This window comes from Plodia interpunctella, chromosome 27, assembly GCF_027563975.2.
Source record: "Plodia interpunctella isolate USDA-ARS_2022_Savannah chromosome 27, ilPloInte3.2, whole genome shotgun sequence".
NCBI lineage: Eukaryota > Metazoa > Arthropoda > Insecta > Lepidoptera > Pyralidae > Plodia > Plodia interpunctella.
The window spans coordinates 2,235,281-2,261,236 of NC_071320.1; the positions used below are offsets into that span (position 1 = coordinate 2,235,281).

General features: G+C 34.5%; 1 protein-coding gene and 1 long non-coding RNA gene across 17 annotated transcripts in view; one reads left to right on the plus strand and one right to left on the minus strand.

Annotated features, from left to right (window-relative positions):
* The window catches only part of Hr3 (Hormone receptor 3), a 114,574-nt gene that overhangs the window by 5,031 nt on the left and 83,587 nt on the right, over nucleotides 1-25,956 (minus strand). For 7 of the 16 annotated variants that reach the window (XM_053765105.2, XM_053765095.2, XM_053765103.1 and 4 more), the window contains 5 exons: nucleotides 12,891-13,004; nucleotides 10,870-10,983; nucleotides 5,899-6,067; nucleotides 4,240-4,430; nucleotides 3,432-3,923 (listed from right to left, as the gene is read on the minus strand). In XM_053765105.2, the coding sequence (XP_053621080.1) occupies nucleotides 3,432-3,923; nucleotides 4,240-4,430; nucleotides 5,899-6,067; nucleotides 10,870-10,983; nucleotides 12,891-13,004 (1,080 nt within the window). Of the gene's footprint in view, nucleotides 1-3,431; nucleotides 3,924-4,239; nucleotides 4,431-5,898; nucleotides 6,068-10,869; nucleotides 10,984-12,890; nucleotides 13,005-23,602; nucleotides 24,849-25,956 lie in introns of those variants that run through there. The other 9 variants (XM_053765107.1, XM_053765104.1, XM_053765112.2 and 6 more) reach the window with 6 other exon arrangements.
* LOC128681327 (uncharacterized) lies at nucleotides 584-2,877 on the plus strand. The gene is made up of 3 exons (XR_008406005.2): nucleotides 584-832; nucleotides 1,676-1,794; nucleotides 2,659-2,877. It is a non-coding gene; the product is annotated as an uncharacterized LOC128681327 (long non-coding RNA).

Below are 25,956 nucleotides of genomic sequence, written 5' to 3' on the forward strand. Positions count from 1 at the left end.
GTATGTCTACAGATAACGCTTTAAAACTCACTTTTCAATGAACGCCATCGTGCCAAGTGGGAGCGGTGTGGTTGGCTGATGTTTGTCCATCTCATGACGTCTTAAGAGAAAAAAACCAAACTGCATAGATTTACTGCGAACATTTTCAACAGTTCAATGACGTATCTGAGATGTGATGCAGTGGATAAACGGCCTTAAGATTTCAACGATGAAAAAGAACATTAATACGCATTAACAAATAAATTAAAGCCACATATATAAGAACAAATGTATATCTGTGATTAAAGCTTGATACACATATAATACAGTCGTAACAAAATTGATATTTCTGCGTAATATTAAAAACAGCGTAAAGCCAATTTGGTATCTCAATGGTCTGGTTTTGGTATCGCTACATCTATGAAAAACTAAATAATTACAAAAATATTTTTTGGCATCACAAATACTAAAAAAAAACTACAAAAATAAAACTCCTTCTAAATTAATATTACATAGAAAATGACAACGTAATCAAAACAAACAAAAATTCATATTGTTTTAAAAAAATGTTAAACGACATCTTATTAACATAAAATAAAAACAGCTTAAAAATAAATCCGGGGTAAAAAATATCGAAAACAATTTATGAAAACTCTTTGCGAAAATCCTTTTTACAAACTCAACTCCTTTCCTATGATCACAGAAATAGTATATACTTTGTATTTTTGAAAGCTGCTGTCACAAGGCAGCTATAGACAACGGTCACAACAAAATGATAATCAGAAAATATTTTATAACATAATAATAATGGATCCAATGTCGGCATGTTTGCTCGGGACGTGTATACTGACATGTTGGCGTAACATTTATTTATTTTATTATATATTTAGAAAATGCTTCTATGAATCAAGGAACGTCATTGGCTTGAATTCGTCAAAGAATATAAATAACTAGGGTTCGGTCTAGAACACGGAAACCCGATGTGGAAAAGGAACAATAAAAAGGATCAGTCCGCCGTCGCTAGTGCTTTTTCTGTTCTTTGCGTCTTTGTGTTATCTTATGCAATAAAGTCATTACTTACATACAAAAGACAATCCCAATAAATGACTTTTAAGATTTAATAATAGTGACTTATATATCAATTTTAAATGAAGTTTTTTAGTATTCAGGTCTTTAATCATGATGTCTTCTAATGAAAAGGTGGTGGTTAAGTGGTTACCACAACCATCTCAGATGAGATCGATAGGTGCCAGTGCTAGGTTGGAATCCTACTTGTGTCACGTTGTCTACCAATCTGACTCATGTATCAGTTTTCACCGACCACCACTTGCTTCCGGTGAAGGGAAACATCGTGAGGAAACCTGCACACTGGTTGACTATTTAGTGCATCAGTGTGTTTACGACTTTAATAAAATGTGACACCAGTTTCAGCACACATATATATTAATAACACCCTAGTTAAGAAAATAACCGATCTTATTATATTTTACAAGCTTTTGTTTCCATGAGAAATGTGCTATGTGCTTGACCTAATGATGCACCCAGAACCGGCTCCAAACGTGAGAACTCAACGATCTACTGGCACAAACATGATATGTTGTCACGCGTTGAATGCAACAAGATTTCTCTGACGACAATAAAAGCTTGCGGCAAAATGTATGCAATTTTTGCAAAAATCTTGTTTATATTTTTCCAGCGTGCTTCCTGCCCTGTTTCTGGATATGCCCCTTCATCCCGATTCCCTTCATTTTGGTAACAGACACCAGCAATTGCAACACTGCCCGAAGGAGGAATTGTCAAGATTATCAATTCTTAGTAAGTTTATAATTTATTCTATAAGTTTTTTTTTTATAATACTCAAGGTAGGTCCGCTGCGCCACATTTTGAACAGAAAATTGTTCAAAAACAACAATTTTGTGGTTGTAATTAATGTTTTTGAACAAATGTTATATGTTCCAAACCCTACCATGAAACATAAAACACATGATAGTTCTCAGAGCGTTTCGACCGCTGCTGCGGCCGCGCTGTCATTACGACCATTTATTTTCTTGAGGAAGGAATCATTCATTAAAATGACATTGTCACAGTACAGATTGTTTTAAAGTCAGATAAATCAAAATCAAATAATAATTTCAAATTATCAAAATATTTAATTATTCAGAAAGTAGGCCTTCACTGGCACTTTTTCACGTCATATTTTAAATGAAATTTATATTTACCAAAGCTACAAACTACTACTAGCATTTCGGAACGACCACTGCTGAGAAGAGATGTGGAAAGAAACTCATTCAAACAGTGTTGGTCCCTATTATGCCAGAAGGGCTTACCATTTTTTAAATATAAATTTATGTGTAATTTTTTAACAGTTATATAACAATGTAAGTACACAACAAGATAGTAAAACTAATTCCTGTGTTTATTAAGATTTGAAAAATTGTAACGACAGCGCGGGCGCAGCGGTCTTCGAAACGATCTAAAAACCACGCAGCATGTCACTGCGTCTACACTTTGTCTTTTTTTTTCACGATGCATACACGATATGGGAAAAAGAGACAGCATGTGGACGTAAAGCCTTCTAATTAGGACTTGTCTCCGCAACCGAGCATAAAAATATGACAATATTTTACATAGATTGTGACCATCTTTCTTTGTTATCGCTGGTGATTTTTTTTTTTTCAGAATAAGAAAAATGGAGATTATTACTATTTGGTTTGGACGAAACTTGGATTCAGACTGCTTAAAACCCAAAAACCTGATACACCATTTGCTGGCCAATGATTCAAATGTCCCTTTTTGTAAATAAATTGTTTCTTGTTTTTGTAAATAATTTATTTTCTAATCGTTTTTGTAAGCAAATTATTTTGTAATCGCTTTTTGTGAATAAATTATTTTTATCGCCATTGTTATTAATTAAACTGTCCAGTTTTGAGGAACAAGGGCAAAGAAATTATGAGAAATATGAGGAATTTATCTAATAACGGGCGGGCCGCCCGTCCCGGCATCGCTCGGTTGGTATAAAAATAGATAACCTATACTCTGACTAAATATAGGAATATTTCATCAAAATCGGTCAAGCCGTTTAGGAGTAGTATGGCAACTAACACTGTGACACCAAATTTTTATATACATGTATAAAAAAAAGATAAAAGATGTGTAGCAAATAAAATTAATTGTAAAATCAAAAATCTAAAACAATAACAAAATCAACGTTCAATCCCACTGAATCCATATAACAAACATAAAATACATCGTATACAAAAAAAACTGTCATCTAACTGTGCTAACAAGACGATCTAGCAAAAAAAAAAAACTTTGGCCGTAATACAAAATTAAATATACTTTAAGTAACAAAAAAAATATGTGATGATAACAAAAAAATACTGGCATGACAAGACTATAGAAAAAAAAAATAAAACACTGGCCGCAAAAACGAATTTCTAACTGCAACTTACTGGGCAGATCTTCGCTATGGCTCGACCCTTGATGGCGTCTATTGGTCACAGCGTTGGGATTCACCATGCCCATGCCAGACATATTCAAATTCATCGGGTCCATGAGCCGGCTGTGTCCACTGCTGGACGTCAGGTCATCAGGGCTCAAATCCTCGCTAGTCAACGACACAGAACTCTGTCCAGAGACAAGCACAGAGTTCTGAATGTCCATAGGACTGTGTTGTATATTAGACGGACTGTGCAAAAATGTTGTCGAGTCGACATAACTCGGGACCAAATTGTCGACACCGATCGACGTTTCCGGTTTAATTTCTTGTTTTATGTTTATGACGCTGGAAATTGTGGCTGGCGATTGGATCCTTTCTTCGTATCTGTCGAATTCCGAGATTCTGTTTCGTGGTACTTCTGTGACTGTTGTCTGCCGCATGGTTGTTGTTGAGGTCGTTGCTGTAGTGGAGCCGGACGGCCGGACGATGGTCGATTTCTGATCGTCTATTGGGAGAGCGTCTTAAATTATGTTAGTAGGAAACAGAACTAAAATGCGTTTTTTCTTACATGTCTTTATTACGTGTTTACATAACTTTCTTAGATGCCTTTTTATAATTTTACAGCAGTATAGTCTTATTGTACTATGGAGGTTGTTATTTTCGTGGTTGATAAATGTTTTACTTTGATATGTGTAATTGAAATTACTCTCAAAATAATTATTTCAGAGTCCATATCATGTTCGCAACAATAGTGTTAATGAGCTAGAAACGAGCAAAACTGAATGTACATAAATGGATGAATGAATGAATGAAAAACTCACCGTGTCCAATGAAGTCTGGGTCCAGGAACCCAGCAGTGGGCTTGGGCTCGTACGTGGTGGAGTCGACGTAGTCAGCACCGACATCGTACTGCTGCTGCGGCGGCGGCGGCTGGATCCCGCTAATATTGGACGTCAGCGCTGGCGGGTTGTTGTAGCCGTAGGAGGACAGCGGGGAGTTATAGCTCGGGTAGCTGGAGGAGCATAAAGAAAAAATTAATTTAAAAAAGAACATGTCTTGGAACATTATGAAAATAAAGTGTCGAAAGGAAAGCGTAGAAAAATCCTTTCTCTCTCATGTCTCATGTTCAATGCACCACGCATTCACGGCTGTGGCGTCCGAAGGCCGGGCTCTCAAAAATTTTGAAGATCGAAATCAACTCACCGACGGCACGGAATGTAAGCGGGAAACACGCGAAAATGAGAGAGATTTTCTTTTTTATTGTAACAGTCATGGAAGGCTCTCGCTAACTTTCTAAGATGGGTTTACCGCCACTTTTAAGGAAATGATTGAGAAAATGTTGTCAGGTTTTCGTGAATCCATACATTTTGCATATCCATTAATAATAGGTTATAGGAAAAATGTAAGAAACAATAATGATAAGCAATTTTATAAATACATAAAATTATAATTAAAATAAGACAAAAATTACAAATAAATAAAATAAATTACAAATAAGGTTATAACTTCGGCAACCAATCGAAGGTGGATATTTATTTATTGTCAAATGAGCTTCTTGGGGACTAAAACGTCGGCGTTTTAGTGCCCAAGAAACTCCATTATATTCCACTGGGAGAAGGTCTTTCTGTTCTTGTAGCAGAGAAAATTATGATCGAAAGATTTTACCACGCTTTTTTAAACAAACGTCTTCGTGTAAGTATTTATGTCTGTAAAAGGGTAGAATACACGAACGCGCTTCATTAAAAACTAACTGTGGTGCCGTGTAATGTGTGTCAACGTGTTTCCTAAATACCTCATCAATAACTTCCAACGAAACAACAAAAACCCAATCAATATCGCATTAAATCTCACGCGAGACACCGCCATCTATCATATCTTCTTAGAAACACTTAGTACCGCTACTCGTTACTAGGTGGCGCTATTTACATTTACCGTTGGCCGTCATTCAAGTCGTGTCTCTCAAGTACCGTAAACAGTAAATGACAGTGCTGCATTTGATGCACCGCGATGCGAATAGTAAGCAATGAATTGAGGGGTTCAAACGGTTCTTATGAAGGGAAATCGACTGCGGTGGGAGTTGCAAAAATAACGGGTAGATGGCACTAGTGGTATCATAATAGAAAATAATTGATTTGCAGTTAGATACTTTTCAAGGAAAACAACTATATTCAAACAGTGATCATTATCATAATATAGTGAATTGAACGTAAAAAGCATCGCAGTCGCCATACTCGGGAAGGAGGACAGCATTTATTAGTTGATAAAATAGAGACATATAAGGCTATTGGTTATTATCTGTTATTATGTGTATGTTATTTATTATCACTTCGGTTATTAACTCTATTTATTTTAAAAGGTTACTGATCTATCCCTTTCAGTCATGCTCAAAACCTACCATAATTAAATTAGGACTGTCTTGTAAAAATTAATTACATTAATAAGTTAACCATAGCTTTTCACGAACAGATGTCGCTACTTACCCATTGTAATGGTTGTGGAATTGGTCGCTCGAGCTTGGCGTCTGTTGTTGGGCGTCGTACACAGAGTCTGGCGCCGCGTCCGTCTGCGCCCTCAATTGAGCCCGGTGAAACCGCACCTCATCTTCGACCTTCTCACGCTGTTTCTTCGACATGCGCCCAAACTTCACCGCTGCAAAGAAAACCTCATTAGTACCGCCACTCGACACCGCGCCAAAAATGTTTCGCGCTATTCCACGCAACGCGCGCTGACATCGTTAAAAAATGGTGACATAACAGGGAATTCGATATTCTCAGCATTCCCATCGCGAATTCACACGAAAAAAAAATAATATCGGTATTCTACACGTCTTCATGCAATTATGTTCTCAATGACACGTCGAGTTACTCAATACCTCCAACAGAGGTAATGTCTTTGTGTGCAAATGGCGATGTGTGCGTTTTAATATTAGGTTTTGTTGTGTGCGGTTGGCGGAGGTGTGTGTGTGGATACAATACACAGGCCGTTGGCTTGGCACAGTGCCTAGTAGAACAACGAACTCTCGACCGCGGTTGACGTATACATGTATACGTACGCTGGTGTGACGTATACACATGGCTACGTAACGCTTGATACCGTTCGCTTATAACGCAGCAAAATATAAACGTATTACAATTTGTAAGAACACGCGGGCGGTCAGCGTACTCCCTAAATCGGCCGATTAGTAATTTCTTTAGTAGTAAATTTTCGGCTATGAAGTTTTCTTTGTAAAAAGTTCGTTGAACTATGACCAGCGTAATTTGGTCTTCCTATTGAAGGATGTTGTTTGTAGTCAGGACTCAATTGTTTTTGGTCTTGTTTTTATTGAGGCAGTTCCTAGTTTATCGTTCTACATGACAAGGAGGCCAAAACAGCTAACTACAAAGGAACAACTGTCTCAGTATAAATTTATGTCAAAAAATATATTGTTATTTAATATTTGAAGTGTTATTGTTTAGTTTAAATATGGCCATTGACCTGTAGTAAAACTTTAATTTATTACCTACCTAGACAATACTTTATTTATTTTTAAATAAAGCCAGCCAAGTGTAAGTTGGACTCGCACATCACTTCTAAGGCACACAACAAAACTTACACATAATACTTTATGGGATATAGTAGTACATGAGTCCAACCAATTCTTACTAAATGAGTCCAATGTACTTGCCCACATTAAAATTGGGCCATGGTATAAATGGACTAGCCTTTGACCGCGGCTTCGTCCGCGTCAATGTATCTGCGAAAGCGGAACAGACATCATTTTCATGCAAACTTTCACCCCCCATTATAGACAATTTGGGGGTTTGATTTAAAAAAAATATATGTTTGGCCAGGGGTCTTTAACTACATGTATACCAAATTTCATCAAAATTGCGTCTAGCTGTTTAGCCGTCAAATTTTAATTTTACATAGTATATGTCATTTTTCATTACTATATCCGTTTTCTCGTTTTCCCCAATGACTGGGAGTGATCGATGACACGAAAAAAAAATAGGTCACACACAATATTTTATATTTACATACATAACGGGGCAGTGTTACGTGCTAACGCCGATGTTACGAATGCAATTGCACAATGCTAGTGATGGGGCGTTATCGATGTATGATATCGATCAAATAGGACACGCCCGAACTTATCTGGAATCGAGTCTGGACTAGGAAATACCAGAATCCTGGTTATGACAACATATGGATTGGCTGTTGTAAGACATCAGAGTAAATTCGTAAAATAACATGGGAAATTTTCGAAATATGAACGTAAATTAAAAGAAACAATTTCAAAATTGATGTTAGATATCAAAGAAAGTTGAGATTTTCGACTCGAAATTGCGTACAAATCATATTAGTTTAAATCAGTAAGTGATCATAGCAATCGCCTTGATGTTGGCTTCATTAAGGTCTTCTGGTGTACAGAAGAATATAACAGAATACGAATCATGGATTGTATTGCTCGTGGATTGGATAGAATGAGACATAAAAATGATTGAATCTAAGAAGGTAAGTGAAATATGGCGACTTCCAGAGACTGGCATGATAACAATAAATTATGAATATAAACTCAACAATCTTAGCTTTAGTTGGAGCTTATTTTGTATTCTTAGATTGAGACGACAAACAAATGTCAAATTACACAGTAAGATCTCAAAATTTATCACAAGAAATGACTCACAAATGAACCCATTTACAAAAGCAAAAAAATAACATAAAATAATTACAATGTAAAAACAATATTTGGAATAATTTTCATGATAATAAATGCTTTAAATGTATCTTGTGACATGTTTAACATGTTACATCATTCAATATCAACGTTCTGGTGACAATTGTTAATGGTGTTTGACATTTCTGAGCCTAATTTTATTGCCAGACTATTGGGATGTTGCCAGCTGTGAAAATGTATAACGGATCATTAGTTTTTGTGTCCCTTCGCCAACCTACTTACGCCAATTCACAGAAATGGCCTAAATCTACTTTTAGGTCGAAAGTAGACGCCTTTTCAGACACGGAGGTTGTCGCGTGTCATTGGCCGGACCTACATTCCAATTTATAGATCAAATTTCTATTTTTGTTGACTAATTTCGTTATGAAGATTTATTTTCATATTGCGTGTGGTGCCAAATGATCGCAGATGTCTTACGAAGCGATTAAAGAACACAACCTAGACAGCTAAAAAGCATTAATAGCATTCCCAAAGAGGTAGTAATAGTTTGTAGCTTTGGTAAATATTATTTAATTTAGAATATGACGTGAAAAAGTGCCTGTGAAGGTCTAATTTGTGAATATTGTTTGATTTTGATTTCATTTGATTTGTGGGTTAACGTCAGGCAAGCAGCTGGTTGTAAATTGTGGTTGTTGTTATGGGATACTAACTCAACGATACTATATTTTATAACATATACATACTGGTTGTAAAATTACAGCCGAATCTTTAAAATTTTAAAGTAATCTTTAACAATGGCCGCGGGCTTCCCGAACGCAACTGAGAACATGCGGAGATGACAGAGATAAAATATTTATTTTTGTCTCAACGTAGCCAGTAAAATTGATTTAAGATCCAACTACTGGGATGCCTACCGCGACATCTACCGGCATTAATAATTCCAAAAAAAAAAAGTTAAGGCAAAAAGAAAGACAATTTTAACAACTAATGAGATCTATGTATTTTTTCTTTAATGTATCCCAACTAAGGTTTGTTTGATATTATATGACAAAAAACATGTATGACAGTAGCAAACTTGCATGTCTGTAATGCGAATTTTATCGATACATAAATGCATGGTGTTGTACACATCACTAGTCGTTACGTTCCGTTGCGCAATTCGGACGCATCGGTGAGCAATGGCGTCGCGGTATGCTGAGACACGCGAGCGGTCACCCATCTCGTTACAGGACATTGAAATCGTGCTTAACTTCTGAAACTCCTACTTTTTTTCGCTTACTTGCCTTCGAATTGTGACAATGATTAGTTCAATTTCGATTTCGGTATTATGTCGGTTGACAATTTAACGGTTTTAATTCGATAGATTACATGTAATCGGAAATTTGACAGTCTGTGCAAATTTTATTAAAATTGGTCTTAAGCTTTGAGTTTTATCGTTACAAACACATCTATACTATTATTATAAAGAGGTAAGCGTTTGTGAGTTTGTATGTTTGAGGCGGGTGATCTAAACTAATTTACAACTAAACTAATTTAAAAAATTCTTTCACCATTAGAAAGGTACGTTATCCAAGATTGCTATAGGCTATATTTTATCTCAAAATTCCCACGGGAGCTAAGCCCCGGGCAACATCTAATAAATAGTAAATCTTTTCTATTTACTAATATTATCATTATCATATTCACCTAATGTAGACACAAAAAGTGCAATACATATACTCAACGGCCACAACTCACTCAGAACAGCAGACAAATATTTGTGATCACAAATACTAATATTTGCCCGCGCTAGGATTCGAACCCAGGTCCCTCAGATACCAGACGGTCGTGATAACCACTACGCCACGGAAGTCGTGTATTTAAATGAAAAAATAGGCACATCAAAATTAATTTTTGAAGTTTTTTTTTATTTAAGTTAGACCCGCTACCCGCCTCCGCTTATGAACAAGCACGCACCGTAAACTAACATAACATTGCGTTATCACACTGATAACGGGTCGTTGACCCGCGCCCGCTTCCTCATACCGCCACGTGTGAAGGTGTGTTTAACCGACTGCACATGAGTGGTGTTATGTATATGTTTTTTAACTTCGAATAGTTGTAAGATGTTTACACAAATTGTAAATAAAATGTCCGAAAATTTTATTCTGAATGTTGGTATATGTTCAAAAGTGTGTATCACTTCTTCGACTGTATGAATGTTATGACCTTAAACCTCATTTGGATTGTTCAAATCCTGATAAAAAATATATTTGAAATTAGAATGGAATCAAAATTAAAATTGGAATTTTGTTCACACGAGACCATCACACCAATCTATCGTTCATGTACATAAAATGTAATTTTATTTAAAAATTGATATTCAAAATATAAAATTTAAAAATCCATACCTACTGATATTATAAATGCGAAAGTCTGTCTGTATGTTCCGCTTTCACGGCTAAACCGCTGGACCGATTTTGATGAAATTTGGTATACATATGTATAGTTAAAGGCTCCGGTTCAAACATAGCGTAGATTTTTTCAAAACCCATTTGACTATAGTGGGGGTTGAAAGTTTGTGTTCCGCTTTCGCAAAATAACTCATGCGAGCGAAGTAGCGGGCAAAATCTAGTTAAAAATGAATCTGTGGTGTTGTTGGCAAACCTGCGTGATGAATACACGAGTGGGAAAGTACAGTCAACAGCACATCAAGTCACCCTGCTTGAACCTCTATGGCGCGGTAATAGCGGCGAATTTGCAATGAATTTGGGTAGGTTGATGTGCTGTTGACTGTAATACGATGAAGACTTACCATCACGGCTCATGCCCAGCTTGAGACACTTCTGTAGACGGCAGTACTGACATCTGTTGCGGTTCACGCGGTCCACCACGCACGCTTTGTTTCGGGGGCACTGGTAGTTCACCACTGGAAACAATACGGGGGTGAATATAATTCTTATTTCTAACAATTAAATTCTAGAGTGTTTACTGTGTACGTTTTGTTTCGGGGGCGATTGGTAGTTACTGGTAGTGAATAACAATTTTTACTTTGAACAAATAATAAAACTATATATGTATAGTGTCAGTAGACCATGTACAGTCAACAGCATATCAAATTACCATGCATGAACTTCTATGGCACAGTAATAACGGCGAATTTGCAATGGATAGGTTGATGTACTGTTGACTGTACACTTTATTATGGGGCGGCACTTGGAGATATAAAATGTACAGTTGTCTTATGATAGGAAAGTAAGTAGAATTATTTTCTTAATTAAAAACTCTAATTCAATACAATTCGTTCGATTTTATGAAGATCATAATTAACCTAAGTCTTGTTCTTCGCGTGTCGCTAGCACACATGGCTATAAGGGACCGTTCCCTTTGCCTTTTCATATGAATATACGAAATCCGACAACGAGAACAAGTCAAGAATTTTAATCAAATTGAAAACGCATTCTGTATTAATTTATTTGTATATTATTATTTCAAAATGAGCCAAATTTAATCGTCCAAAATTAAATAAATAAATATATTAGGACAAATCACACAGATTAATAGCTAGCCCCAAAGTAAGTTCGAGACTTGTGTTATGGGATACTAAGTCAACGATACTATATTTTATAACATATACATAAATAGATAAACATCCAAGACCCGGGCCAATCAGAAAAAGATCATTTTCCATCTTGACCTGACCGGGGATCGAACCCGGGACCTCTCGGTTCAGTGGCAAGAACTTTACCACTGCGCCACCTAGGTCGTCAAATATCGTCAATTATATAAGTAAAATATATATAATATGACCAAAACTTTCAATGTCTAAAATTTTGATGAGAAAAAATATTTGCGTGTAAATGACATGATTTGACGTGGTCGATATCAGGTATGATGTGCGGATTAAATATGATTTGTGTGTATGTTACTTACGTTTTTTTTAACCAAAAGCACACGTTGCCGTGTCCGAAGATTTTGTCCTGAATCTTCAGTATGTTCAAAACTGTTATTGTCTTTGACTGTATATGATATGACATCAAACCTCATTCGGATTGTTCAAATCCTGATACAATATAAAATTTGAAATTGGAATGCAATCAAAATTGAAATTGGAATACAAATAACAACATTCGAATTTCAAAAAGTTGAAATAAAAAGGAATAGGTACTATTTTTTCAAATGAACCAATAAGTACAAACAAAAATTAAAATTAATATCTAATTTGCTGAATCATGAAATGATTTTTTTATTGAGACTTTGAAAGATCTGCCGAATAAATGACAGATGTACTAACAGCACAAAAAATTTATGATTAAGTTTAATTAATATAAAAGGTCATCAAATCATGTAAAAGGATGTTTCAAAATGACACGAGTACTCGCTATAAGAACAGAACCACAAAAATAATGACATGATTATGAACAATCAAACATTTTTGTGTGAATCACTTTGTAAAACAATCTTGTTTTAGTTGATTCATAAACATCATAAACTACGAATTGTTTCAATATTTTTGGTGCTAAGATCAAACTAATTTTATGTATTTAAATGATGACGAATATTAAAAATTAACGAGAGAGCACGAATGAGGAATATTGAAACGTAACAAGCGAATTAATTCTAAAGAACCCAACTTGTGCCCTGTGAGCTTCAAAAAATGCCCTAAATATTAGAAATGGAACTCCGTACGGTGTTCAATAAGGAAAAAACTATTGTTCTATATTTAAATGATCATGAAAATTAAAAATGGAATTCCATGAAATCGAATGAGAGAGCACGAATGAGGAACATTGAAACGTGGCAAGCGTGTGAGGAATGAATTCTGAAGAACCCGACCTGTGCTCTGTGATCTCCTGAAGAAGCCTTTGCATCCTTCGCACGTGATCACCCCGTAGTGGACTCCTGATGACTTGTCACCGCACACTTTGCATGGTATTATTTCAATTTGAGCTGTAACAAACGAAAAGGTATGGTTAGAATTGACAGTTTATTTGTTAAGACACTTCTGAATCTTTGCATAGTCTATGGCATTTTTCCTAAGGCTACGTTTTTAATGTAAGAAAATAAAATTGTGAATTGATGGATTGTATGTTTTTATTTTTGATCTAATTCGTTTTTTTGTTTTTCTATTTCCGTCTGTTAATAAAAAACTAAAAATCGATAAGAGTCAAATTAATAATGAGCTTTAAAATGTTGTTTGTTTGAAAACCATAATTTGACCTGATGCGATTTAATATTTCTTTGTTTTTAAGTGATCATTCAATCAAGCGACCAATCAAGTGATAGAAAATAGCGAAAATAGGCAAATAATATATTAGTCTATGAGGTAGGTAGGTACATATTTTGTGACAAATCGCAAATTTTCAACTATTTTGTTTAAATTACAATTCAAAAAATGCGACATTATTGAGAATGTCAAAGAAAAACATTCTAAATTCAAAAAATATCTAAAGAAAAGAGGATTATTGTGTGGCAACTGGCAATTCGAAATTCGAACGAGCTTTTTCGGTGTGACGGTTCATCGACCCCGGCAAGGTCGGAGCGCGGCCGATGACTCGCCGCGCCGGGATGAGTGTGTGCGTAGCATCGTTCCTGTACTGTAGGGTCTATTCTGCTAGCGGTTTTACTTTTTAATTTTCTTTCGTGCCAGTTTCAAAGTTAAGATTTTCTGGCGTGGACAATGGAACTAATTTATTTTTAATTTCGAGAAATTCGTATCTCTGTTAAAAAAAAATCGATGTTATTAATTAAGTTACGCATTAGAGAGATATAAGACTAGTTTAAAGATTGCTATAAAACAGTTGACGAACAGCTCGACAATCATAACCCTACAACTCTCTCTCTCTCTGTCTCTCATGAGAACGAATTCCCAATTTCTTCCTCCGCTTTTATACTTCATCTTCTCCAGTTTCCTCGGTCTTCAATACAAATTGGCACGAATATCATATCATTGACAATCTCAAAGCCAGCACTTTTAGATTTACAATTGAAATGTAACATCCGAAAATCTCGGTTTTGTTTTTTTTTTTTAATGCGTTTGTCATTTGTTTTTGATATTTTCAAGAGAATCTGACAAAATATACGAAATAAGAAACTCAATTTATACGTCAGATAGAGCTGCTACGGACAATTTTTGCCCGATAATATTTCTAATTTGATTTTAATGGCGTTAACAATTAAAAAGTAACTTATTTCCGCCACGTGTAAGCAGACTACGGCTTCGGTTGAACAAACATTTAAAAATATAGGTTTCCTGGAATACTATATTACTTACTACTATATTATAATATTAATTTATATACAGGTAAGTATGTACAATAAATTTCAAGTTACAGATAAACTTTTAAAATTAATCATCAACATAATTGAAATGCAATTTTTTTTTGTCAAAAATGAGGATCCGACCTCTGGGCTCGGCGACTCTCTTGGTCGTAAAACTATTTTTTACATAAAACCTCGAGTAGATTTAATTTCTATATAAACTTGTGATGATTACTGATGTATTGAGATTCACTACATAATAAAAAAAGAACAGAATGTTAATTCTCAACAAAATATATGTACCGGTTACCGAAATAAATTCCACACGAAAAAAACTTAAAGGATATATCGCCATGCCTTCATATACAATTTATTTGTTAGACAAATTTAAAAAAATACCCAGACTTTATATTCATTTCGCTACAACTTTTGAACGGCGGATTTTGATCAAACATAATCTAAGAACCACCGCATAAACTTAGTTATCAAATAAAGCAAATCTTTTAGCTATCTAGTTCTGCGAGGTGTCTGTTATATTTTACCACCGACTGTATAGTCAAAGGGCTAAAATCTAAACGTGATAATATGAATTCCACACAAACGAAGTAACGGCACCAGCTATGTACATTAAAATTTAATTAACTCTGTTAGAGCTTAGTATTAAAACGGTAGTCGTTGTGCATATTATAATTTTACATATATAATACTGCAGACGTTTGTACAATAAATAGGTTTAAATTAAGTGAAAATCCTATTACGAACCGCCTTCGGCTTCTCCATGGCGTCGCCGGAAGCGCTATATTCTTAATTTTATGACACTATGGTCTGAACTTAAAAAAAATAAAATAAACCAGCCATTTTTCTTTTTATTTACTGAGTTTGTGAAAATGGGTAACCGTCATTATTACGAAATAAAATGAGCGATTTATTTATTTATGATATAAATGTAACTGGCCGAATTAAAGCATAGCTTTTTCTACCAGATACATACACATCCGAATTTCGAATTTGTCACTATTAATAAAAAAACAAAAAAGAACAATTTTGCATGACAATACTCTCCATTTGATACCATCTGATTTAAACCATTAAAATGTCACTGGCCAGTGACAAAAACAATAAAATGATTGGACAATAACGGTGGCATGGATTAAAACTATAGATTTAAAACAATGATTTTTTTCTAACGGTTGTAGGATGTTGCTCCATCCACGAAATAACTGAATCCTGTTGTCAAAATGATTGTTACATCATAGATTTTTGTCTATTGTTGTATAGGAAGGAATGTTAGTCAATGGTAAAGTTGGTATTTTTTCTACGGTACCTATTTGTTTTTGTAAGCCCTACGTTATTATTCTCTGAAATTTTTCTCTATCAGTTTCGAATAAAATAAATTACAAATGCTCAACACAATTGTATTTTTTTATTTATAACCTAGGTACCTACTAAAGTAATTACAGTGTTTTCCTGTTATTATCATCGAACAGTTATAAATATAGTGTTATTTATTTTAAGTATATAAAAAATCTGTGATACGCTTACCCAAAAAAAAGTAACAGAGGTTTTCATTATACCTACAAGCATGTACAAGTAAAAAAATGAAACATTCAGATAGTGAACGAGATCGCCAAAATTGTATGTCGCCAAACTAGAAAATTCGACGAACGAATTCGAAATTTAAAAATCGAATTTCTAGCGATCGGGCTAGTGATTTATAAACGGAACGTCGAGTTCAAGACAGCCAGACTAGTGGATTCGCCCCGCTGCACGCGGCCAGCTGATTTGACGTCACAGGTCAGTGACCCGCGGCCGCTTCGGAATGGTATCACGCCCAGTGACGTCACCAATTTCAAATTCTCGCCGTGTTCGATGCACCGTTACGGGATTAGGTTATTTAATGTGTATTGTTTTGTTTTTTTTTTGTTATATTGAATTTTGAGGGTCAGTTACTGTGACGTCAAATTGTGTGCTGGTTACCTGATTTTATTTTGAATATTATAAATTCTGCGATTGTGGCCTTAAAATCGTGTGACCATCTTATCTTCTTTTTATTATCCTTCCTTTTTCAGTAGTCATCAGTTTGACAAATAATGAAGAGCACTGAGAAAAGACAGGAATGTAGGTAGGTAGACAGGAATCTAGGTACCTACACCTAGGTATATAAGTCACTTCATTCTTAGTTTTCAACCAGCCATTGCACCCATACTATTTAAGCCTAACATATGCCTAACATGTTAAGTTGTTATAAACTGTTTTGTGCGCAAATAAATAAAATAATTAAAAATAAATGCGTGGAAGATATTAGGGCAGGCCCAGTACTGGGACATAAATAGCTAGAAATAAAATGGATCTGCCACTGTCACTATCAAAATATTACGATTTTTTTATAGCCGCTATATGTAGGGTACATCGTTTCATTCATGAAATGTATTTATAATGTAGGTAAATATTTGTGTACAAACACATTACGAATTGCGGGCTCCTTTGTTGACATTTACAAAACATCTCAAGGTAGAATCACAATCACGCCCATAAAACGTCAAAAGGTCAACGACCCAGCGAAGCCTCCATGCCAAACCACAAATGCAGGCTTCTATTCCAAATTTGAATTTTAATCTAACGGCTTGCGTACGTCACGGGTGAACGGCCTGACTTGTCCGAACTAACGTTACATTGCAACTATTAACTCACCACCAAACAACTATCCTTTAAACCCTATCACAATGACATAAAACCTAAACTCCAACTACAATTAATTGTACATCACCATTTAAAAAGTGGCCAGCGAGCATCGCGTTCGAAATTCGTATGAGAAGAGAATATAGTTCTCAAAATAGTTTTTATGGATGCTGGCTGACAGGAAGTAAAGTTTTTATTTGCACTTTAGATAACAACCACTTAGATTCAAGATTTAAAAAAAAAGTTTGATGAAAATGTATTTTTCTTCTCACTTGGCCTCTATTTTGTTCTCACGATAGACTTTATCGTGAAATCCACCAAATTATTAGTGAGATGTTTCAAAATAATATTAAAAAAAACAAATGCAATAATAAACAGTAAAAAAGATTTTTTAAATAATTTGGGTCGTATTTTTATAACAAGTGAATCTAGAACCTCGAAATAGCCAACTGAAAATAAACCAAGTAATGTTTACATCACTTCGGATCAGTATAGATTTGGCGGAAGATCAGAGGTGGGGTCAATGACCTGCCGTCCACAGACAGTCGATTTCATGTTTACCTACTGTCCAAATTGTCACGGTCGAGAAATAAGATTTACACAAGATGTTTTGCATGTATTTTGACAGCTGTCAAATATGACATTTCTCCATATGACTGACCAAATAAAGTTATGTTACGTTTTATCCAATTCAAGGGTCAAATTTGATCGAAATACTACACAGAAAATTCTTTGAACGAAAATAAAACTGTTGCCCGAGGCTCCGCCCGCGGTAGCTAATATTTGACCTCGGGTAATAAAATAACCAAATTTATTCAAAATTTCATAAAAATCGCATTACGAGGTTTAGCCGTGAAAACGTGTCAGAATTTAGCATTTATATTACTAGCTGCGCCCCGGGGGTTTCACTCCCGCGGGGATTTCGGGATAAAAAGTACTTTATGTGTCATTCCAGGTTATATTCTACCCGCGTACCAAATTTCATAACAATCGGTCCAGTTTTGCGTGAAAGAGTAAAAACATACGTACCTACATACCATACTCACAAACTTTGGCATTTATAATTTTAGCAGGATTAGTATTAGAGTATGGGTATGGACTGCATCTGATTGAGCAGAGACTTAAGTGTCTATGCATCTTTATTTCAGGAGGCACCACAATGTCAGCCTAGTTCTGAGGCGCAGTGCAGGACTTAAATGTCAAACATCCCAAAACAACGTTGCAATATGGTTGCAATTATTCATTTGTAAAATGAATGATTGCACGATCATGAAAAGTATGATTGAAAATCGATTTGCCGTGACCGATTATAAATAACCGATTACGATTGTTGCTACGCGCGAGCGAGTTGTGATAAAAAATAATCGCATGCATGTCATGCATTATCTTATGATTATGACATTAATATCATAGATTTGCTGTGCAGAAAGTTCCGAAGATACCCTACGCACAAATTTATTATCTTTATAATATTAGATGTACTGTATTATATGGAAGTAAAAAACTCTAAAACATGTGACGTTACACAAGTAATTTGTAGTTGCGCTTATTTCTTATTCATTAAACATAAAAATATATACCTACTTACATAAAAATATCGTCCATTGGCACGTCACAAAAATAATACGGAAAGAAACAACATAATAATTGATATCATATTCTTTGCGTAATCTCACTGGTAAACAACAGTGACCGCTTATCATTCGCATAAAAAAATCAAATGACAATGACCTAATATCGGTCAGAATGATATCACTATCGGGGATCGCGTTACGTGTAGTACGAGTGACATCACGAGTTCACTGACCTCTCGGCTCGATTATATTTAGATCGACTATACTATAGTAGTCCTTCGTGACCTCCTAGGCTTGAGAATAGTCGGGGAAATTTTGAATTTGGAATGTTCCGAAATTCAATTATTTTTCATTCGCGAATGAGTTGTAGTAATTTTCTTTGCCATTCATAAAATGAAATATGCATTAATTATAGGCAACTGAGAAAAACATGATTGTTTTGATATTATCACTAGCAACATTGAACAATTCTGACTTCAGTTACTTATACATATGAATACAACACCTTTAAAGGAGATACATTACGAACAAATAAATTTCATTCTCGAAGTGCAATTTAATTACTCAATATAAAAACAGTACGTGATCAATGACTAATTCGGCTAGAGGTGAACGAACTCTTTACGGAATGTTCTACAAACTACATACTCGTATATTTGGCTAGGTTATTAATTTACACAATATTATGAAGTATTTTATTAGTAGGCGCCATATTTCTTACTTTAAAAGTGCGTAACTTTGAAAATATTTGCTGTGCATGTAAATATTAATAAATACAGCAATTTTATGTGGTACCTAATGTAAATAAATTAGTAGTTAGTAGTTTTTGTTTTCCAAAATTATAGCTAACTAAATCCATACACGAAAATAAAATGTCTGAAGGCGCCCCATTGTTAACTGCCAGTGATTTGCATTCGTCATTTTAAAATTAGATCACGCCCTAAAACAAAAGTGACAGCTGTGACGTCACAGTGACGTTTGAGGTCACCGACCTTGTGAGAGCAAAATTAGTGACATGGCATATTCTAATTTTCATTTTAAGAATGAATTGTTTTTTTTTTGCATCTGCACTGCGTTGACCTAGAACTCTGGAATCATTTTAATGACCGTATTAACGACATTTTAAACAAAATATTTGTTGTCAGTAGTTTTTGTTGTTTATTTTATTTTTCGTACATTAGAAAAAGCCCATACATGTATGCAATTTAAGTATTTAATTGGCCATCAAATTTTTTTTTCTTCACCATATTAACTGTAACACATAATTTCTTGTGTTACAGTTAATATGGTGAAGAAAAAAAAATTGTCACGTTAACATGGTAATTAAATTTATTAGTTAATTTAGCGAATTGTTATTTTTTAGTTCTCAAATAATGAATACTTTTTTACTCATGAAACAAACTCCTAAATCTTTGTCACATGAGTTCCGTTAATTATTGTTTAAGTATCTCATTTGACTTATAGTGAAATAATTAGTGAAACAGCCAATTTTGAAGTTCAAGATGGCAATAAAATTTCTGCTAGAAGTCATTGAAATCAGTCTGTCAAGAATGACATCATTCTGTCCGAAGTTTGGGTTAGAACCACGGAGCCACTAAATTAGTTTAGGCGTTTTTAAAGTGGCCAATTTATAGCATTTCAGCAGTGTCATTGACCCCAGGTATAGTGAGGTATATCTTCATCTGAAGTAAAACGTATGAAAATATATTGATTAATACAAATATCAATAACTAGGTATGTTTGATGAAAATTTAAAAGTTTAAATAAATATAAAAGTTATTAGTATAGAGATAAGGTTTATCTGTCACACTGACAGGAGATATTCGTAGGTAATTACAGAAATGTTTGGTTGGCCGTATGGAGCCAAATGACTGGGTCTACATAGGTAGCTAGAAAAGAACCCCAAGTTATGTCTAATTAGATAAGGTACATGTATGAAATGTTAAATGGATGAATAATATACATATATAGCATCAATACTAATTAATAAATATGTATATAATATAATATATATAATAATACTGTTATTAATAAATTAGACACACATCATAATAACTGTAATGACCAAAAAAATTGATTCGTTCGAAAAATAAAATGAATGATTAAAAAATGACAAAGAAAGTACATAAACATAGCTGGCCACTAACAATCACGGAAACCATAGATAAAAAGAAACAAAACTAGCAATCAACAGTACCCGGTAACCTGCTTCTATTTGAAAAAAGAACTATAGAGCCAAAGTGCAAAGGCAAGTATGTCAAGTGCATTCACCCCGCCCGAATATTACACGTGCACCGTTCGCTGCATAAACTAAACGTCTTATATGCAGCTCTTATGCAATCAAATGTCAACTTAATTTGTACGTATTCAGAGTTCTATTTAGGTATTAAATTTCTATCAAAATGACCAAGGGTTCGTAACATCGAATACGTAAAATTGAATTTTTCGCTGGTACATTTAAAGATTATTTTCGTTTGCAATAACTTAACCCAAATTTTGGTTAATTAACATTATTATTGAACAAAGAAAAAATCCTAGGTTAATGGTAATTATTTGGGGCATACATTTAAATGCAATTGGGCACATGCAGATAGCTAATAGCAAATAAACTGTTTGTTTTTGTAGGTCCCTCCGAAACAAGCAACATTTAAAAAATCACGAATGAAAAAATCTTTTTATATAAAGTTTGACACTGGCCAGTATTTTATTTTGTAAAACAGATATAGACGATCCATCGCTTGGTTGAATTAAAACTAAAAACGATTTCCATGGGAGCGGTTTTGTGTGCCATAGTCGCCTCGTACGACATCCACGGGAGGTATATGGAGCGGTCCTTCCATTCCATTCTAGGGCGGAAGCGGAACCACACACATTTCAGTGTATCTAACAAGCAAGTAGGTGTTACCACGTGACAAATATGTGATCGTATCGAGTTTACCAACCACTGTCAATAAAATTATCACTTGGTAAACTAACAGAGCCCAATTTACCATATATTATTAATTGATAAAGACCTACTATTGTCAATTTAAAAATATATTTGTAATGTAATGAATTGATGTAATTAAAATGAAGTTGTTTTTACCTCAGATCTTGGCTCAGCACTGTGTTAGTTTACATTAGGGCTTGTTCAGGATTTATGTTAGACACACTGGCCACTAAGAAAAGAATAAGTCATATTCTGAGTTCAAATATTATTTCACACATAACAGCTAAGATTCCCAATCGGCGGGAATCGTAGATGTTATGTGGAACTTGTGATATAAAAGTGATAATTTTATTGTAAAAATTGGGAAAATTAAGCAATTAACATAATTGGGAAAGTTTTTCAAAGGTATAATTAATTACTACTACACAATAATTACATTTATTACCTAATTTTTCTGGGTTTGAATTGGTAATTGAAAAAAAAAACAAATTGAATTTTCCAAATCAAATTTTCAAGTTCAGAAATTAGACCTTCACGGGCACGTTTTAACGTCAAATTTTATATTACATAGTAATTTCACAAAACTATTGGCATTTCGGAACGACTACTGCTAAGAAGAAATGCCGATTGCCGAGGAAAGTGTTGGTCTCTATTATGCCAGAAGAGAAGAGCTTACCGATATTGTTTCTTACATATTTTCCTATTGAATCTATGGGTAGAGTGCAATAGACAATTAATTTTCCATAGAGCGACGTGCGAACCGGGTGAGTACCTGCGTTATAGTTACAGTTACGTAACGTTAACTGTTATATCATAGTATCACAGTCTCCCCGTTAATAAACTGTACATGCTTCTTTATAATTTGATTGAAATTACTTCACTTCATTTATTTACGACCAGCGGCCCGTCCCGGCTTCGCTCGGATAAAACATAATAAATTATACACCTAAACCTTCCCCAGGTTCCCAACACTAACTATTGGTGAAAATCGCATGAAAATCCGTGCAGTAGTTTTTGAGTTTATCGCGAATAGACAGACGCAGCAGAGGAATTTTGGTTTTATAATATGTAAGGAATATTTTTTTCTCCGAAGTATGCGCAAAAATTCTTTGCCGTCAAAATTGGAGCAATGATTTTTTTATATGGAAATAGTAGTTTACAGTAATTTAAATGGATTTGTTATACATGTCACACATGGTTTTTAACTTATTTTTGAAAATAATAATGAGATGAAAAAATTCTGAAATCGAGCGGGAATCGGGCAACAGTTAGTTTTAAATATATATATAGATATATATATATAGATATTATAAATAAAATATTCAACTGGATGCAAGTTGCTTTCAATCTATCATTGTGGAAGTTGTTTATGTCCAGCTGTGGACTTCTTGTGACTGAGATGATGACATAGATATTGAATAATTTGACACACTAACTGTTAAACCGTCAACTAGAGGTTAGGTAACCAGGTGAACTGGGATCTTCATTCGGTTTTCATAAAACTGTGATTGATTTGATATTATATACAGGTGACTTTTTATACATTGGCAATGTTTTGTGAACTGATGTTTGTTTGTTTTGAACAGCTTTTAGTATGGGGGTAACTGCGAATTCGCGAAAAATTCAGCTATTCTATACAAAATTACATACCTAACTTGAGGAAAATGTATGGCTCAGCTGATTGTTTTTTCATTCAGTACCATGGAAATAATAAATCACCCTGTATATAAGTAAGTAACAGAATTGTAATCGTTAAAGATCTATAAATTGCACAATTTTGATCAATGGTGTGGAAGGTGTGGAAGGTCAAAATATATCGTATATAAGTAGGTCTCAAACTTTTGTATGCTACTTAAAAATATTTTAGTTGACTTTGCGTTCAATATTTATACGTCAGTCTCCAAGGTCAAAATGGCTTTCCCAAAGTGGAGTTTCCATCCCGATATTCCTAGTCCTAGTTCTCTGTCTTTAATAGTGTTGTCTATCAAAACTAAGGTACGAGAGAAAATGACACTTGTTTAGGTATAATATGAAATTTCAAATACAAAAATACTGGCCGTTTAGTAAAAAAAAGATGAAAGAAAAAACTAAAGCAAGGACAATACCTCTAATAGAGTTCGCGGCTTTTTTATCCATAAACATTCCAGAGATTGAAGATCCGAACATCCCGTCACTGCTGCCTGGTGGTGGTGAAGTACTGTCTGCGACAGACCCCGATATATCCATCCCCATTTGGTTATGCATCACTCCCTGGACTTCAGTATGGGGTTCCCTCTTCAGCTGCAGCTGCGGCATCGGGGACTGATGCAGCATAGTGGATGCAGACGAGTGGCCCCCATGCTGGTCGGGAGGCCACTGAGATCCGAACAACTCGTGGCTGAACTGGCTGTTCATTTTAAAATTCGAAATGTCAAAGTTTTCTTTATAATTTTTTAAAATCCTTTTTAGGTTATTTTCGGCCAATGTTTGTGTTGGGCGAATCGCATTCGCATTGCTGTTACACTAGTATCACTGAACGTTTTGGTGTTTCTTTTTGATTGATTTATTTTTTCTTCTATTATATTGTTGTTTTCGACTATGTCGTGTAAGGCAACTTTTTTTTGTATTTTTCTTGTATGACCATAAGAATTTTTCTTTGAAAAAACTTTATGGCACTCCCCACTGTTTCTTCAACTTTGTTGATTTTGTTTAGTTTTTTTTTCTTATCACCAGTTTAACTGATGAATATATTCCGGCCGAGAGGTGATGTGAGATTTCTCTTAGCGAAGTTTATTTCAGGTATTATCTTTTTGAAGAGTAATAATTTTTTTGGCATTTTGTCTCCGTGGTTTTGTTTTTATCTTCTTCTTTTCCACTTAATAAGAATGATATAAGGCACTTATTGATTTATTGTAACTACTTTAACACTTGTTCCCGTATACTAGGTTGCTCCTTATCAAAATAAAAAATCTGTAAAGAGAAAACCACAGCAGAAAGAAGAATTTATTTGACTTTAAAAAATATTTGCTAAATAAAATTTAAATGCCAATTAAAACTTATTTTTTTTTAAGATTTTAGCCAACCGAACTGATGTTCAGTTATCTAAAATCCAATTCGTTAATTTACTTCGGACACAAATTTGAATTTTTAAATTTAGAACTGTGAAACACCACGTTCCATTTTCAACGTAATCCTGTTCACTGCACTTTTTTCTCAAGGCACTGTCACTTCAGTAATGAAAAACGGGATGCATTCACCTCACTGAAAAATTTGTACGATTATTTTGTACTATAGTTGTTCACAACTCCGCTTGCAGACCACTAATGAGAGTCTGAGATGTTAACGCCAGGGCGGCTCGGACGTGACTGACGCATTGACGAATCTTCGGCGAGCTCACGAAAAAAAATTTTTTTTTTCATTCCGAATAATCAACTCTATGATAGTTCAGTCCCCCCGTTCAGCTATGGGAAAATTTCTTCAACAATTTTCACGATTAAGGAAAATTTTCATCACAACCCGTTAGGTAACAGTCTAAATGGTCGAAATAATTAATTAGATGCTCAAAATTACGACCAGGATTCGAGTAATTAAGATATAAAGTGGTCCATCACAATATCATAGCATACTAAACTTGATGTATGTGTGAGTGTTGTTGTGTACTGACGTAGCGGCGCGCGCACACAACGTCATAAGGTCATCGACCCGGGGCCCAAACAAAGTAGATTTCGGTGAAATGCTATTGAACTCTAGTTTTGAATGTGGAATCGCTGTTGATATTACATAGCTTATTCGCAATTTTTCGCAATTCCATTTTTGAAACTTTTCAATGTGCTAACTGGCCAGCACTACAGAAAAAAATGTCTTTTTCTTTTTTCAACTATTTGTGGCGTTTGTGAAATTTAATTTATTGTCATTACATAGTTTATATTTGTTTTGATTTTATTAGTAGGTACAAGTCGTAATGAGTTGAGTTAATGCAATTTACTAGCGTTGTTGCTGTTCTATAGTTGTTGTTAACGGGTCAATGCCCCAGGAAAATGTGTTGTTAACCGCATAGTAGCAATTTTATATCCTATAGGAACTCAAACAAAACTTCTAGCTTTTTCATGAAATAAAAATAAAGGTCAAGATTCTTATAAAATGTATAAAATATAACTAATAATATCACCGCCGCATTGAATTACATTTTTATTTATAGTGAGTTATATAAATTGTAATTTCTGGTATGAATTGCTAGAAGTAATTAAATAAAAATGACATTAAAGAAAGGGGTAAAGTAGACGAGTCATAAATTTGGCACATTATTTCACGCTCTATTGTTTCAACGAAAATTTAAATAATTTCAAATTTATTTTTAAATTTCAAATTAAAATATTTATTTTCCAGCCAGGATTTCTTTATGGATCGGGCGTTGTGAAAAACGGTTCTTGATTTTAAATTCGATGGAACCTAGACCACCTTTGGACCAAGTGTAGAAAAG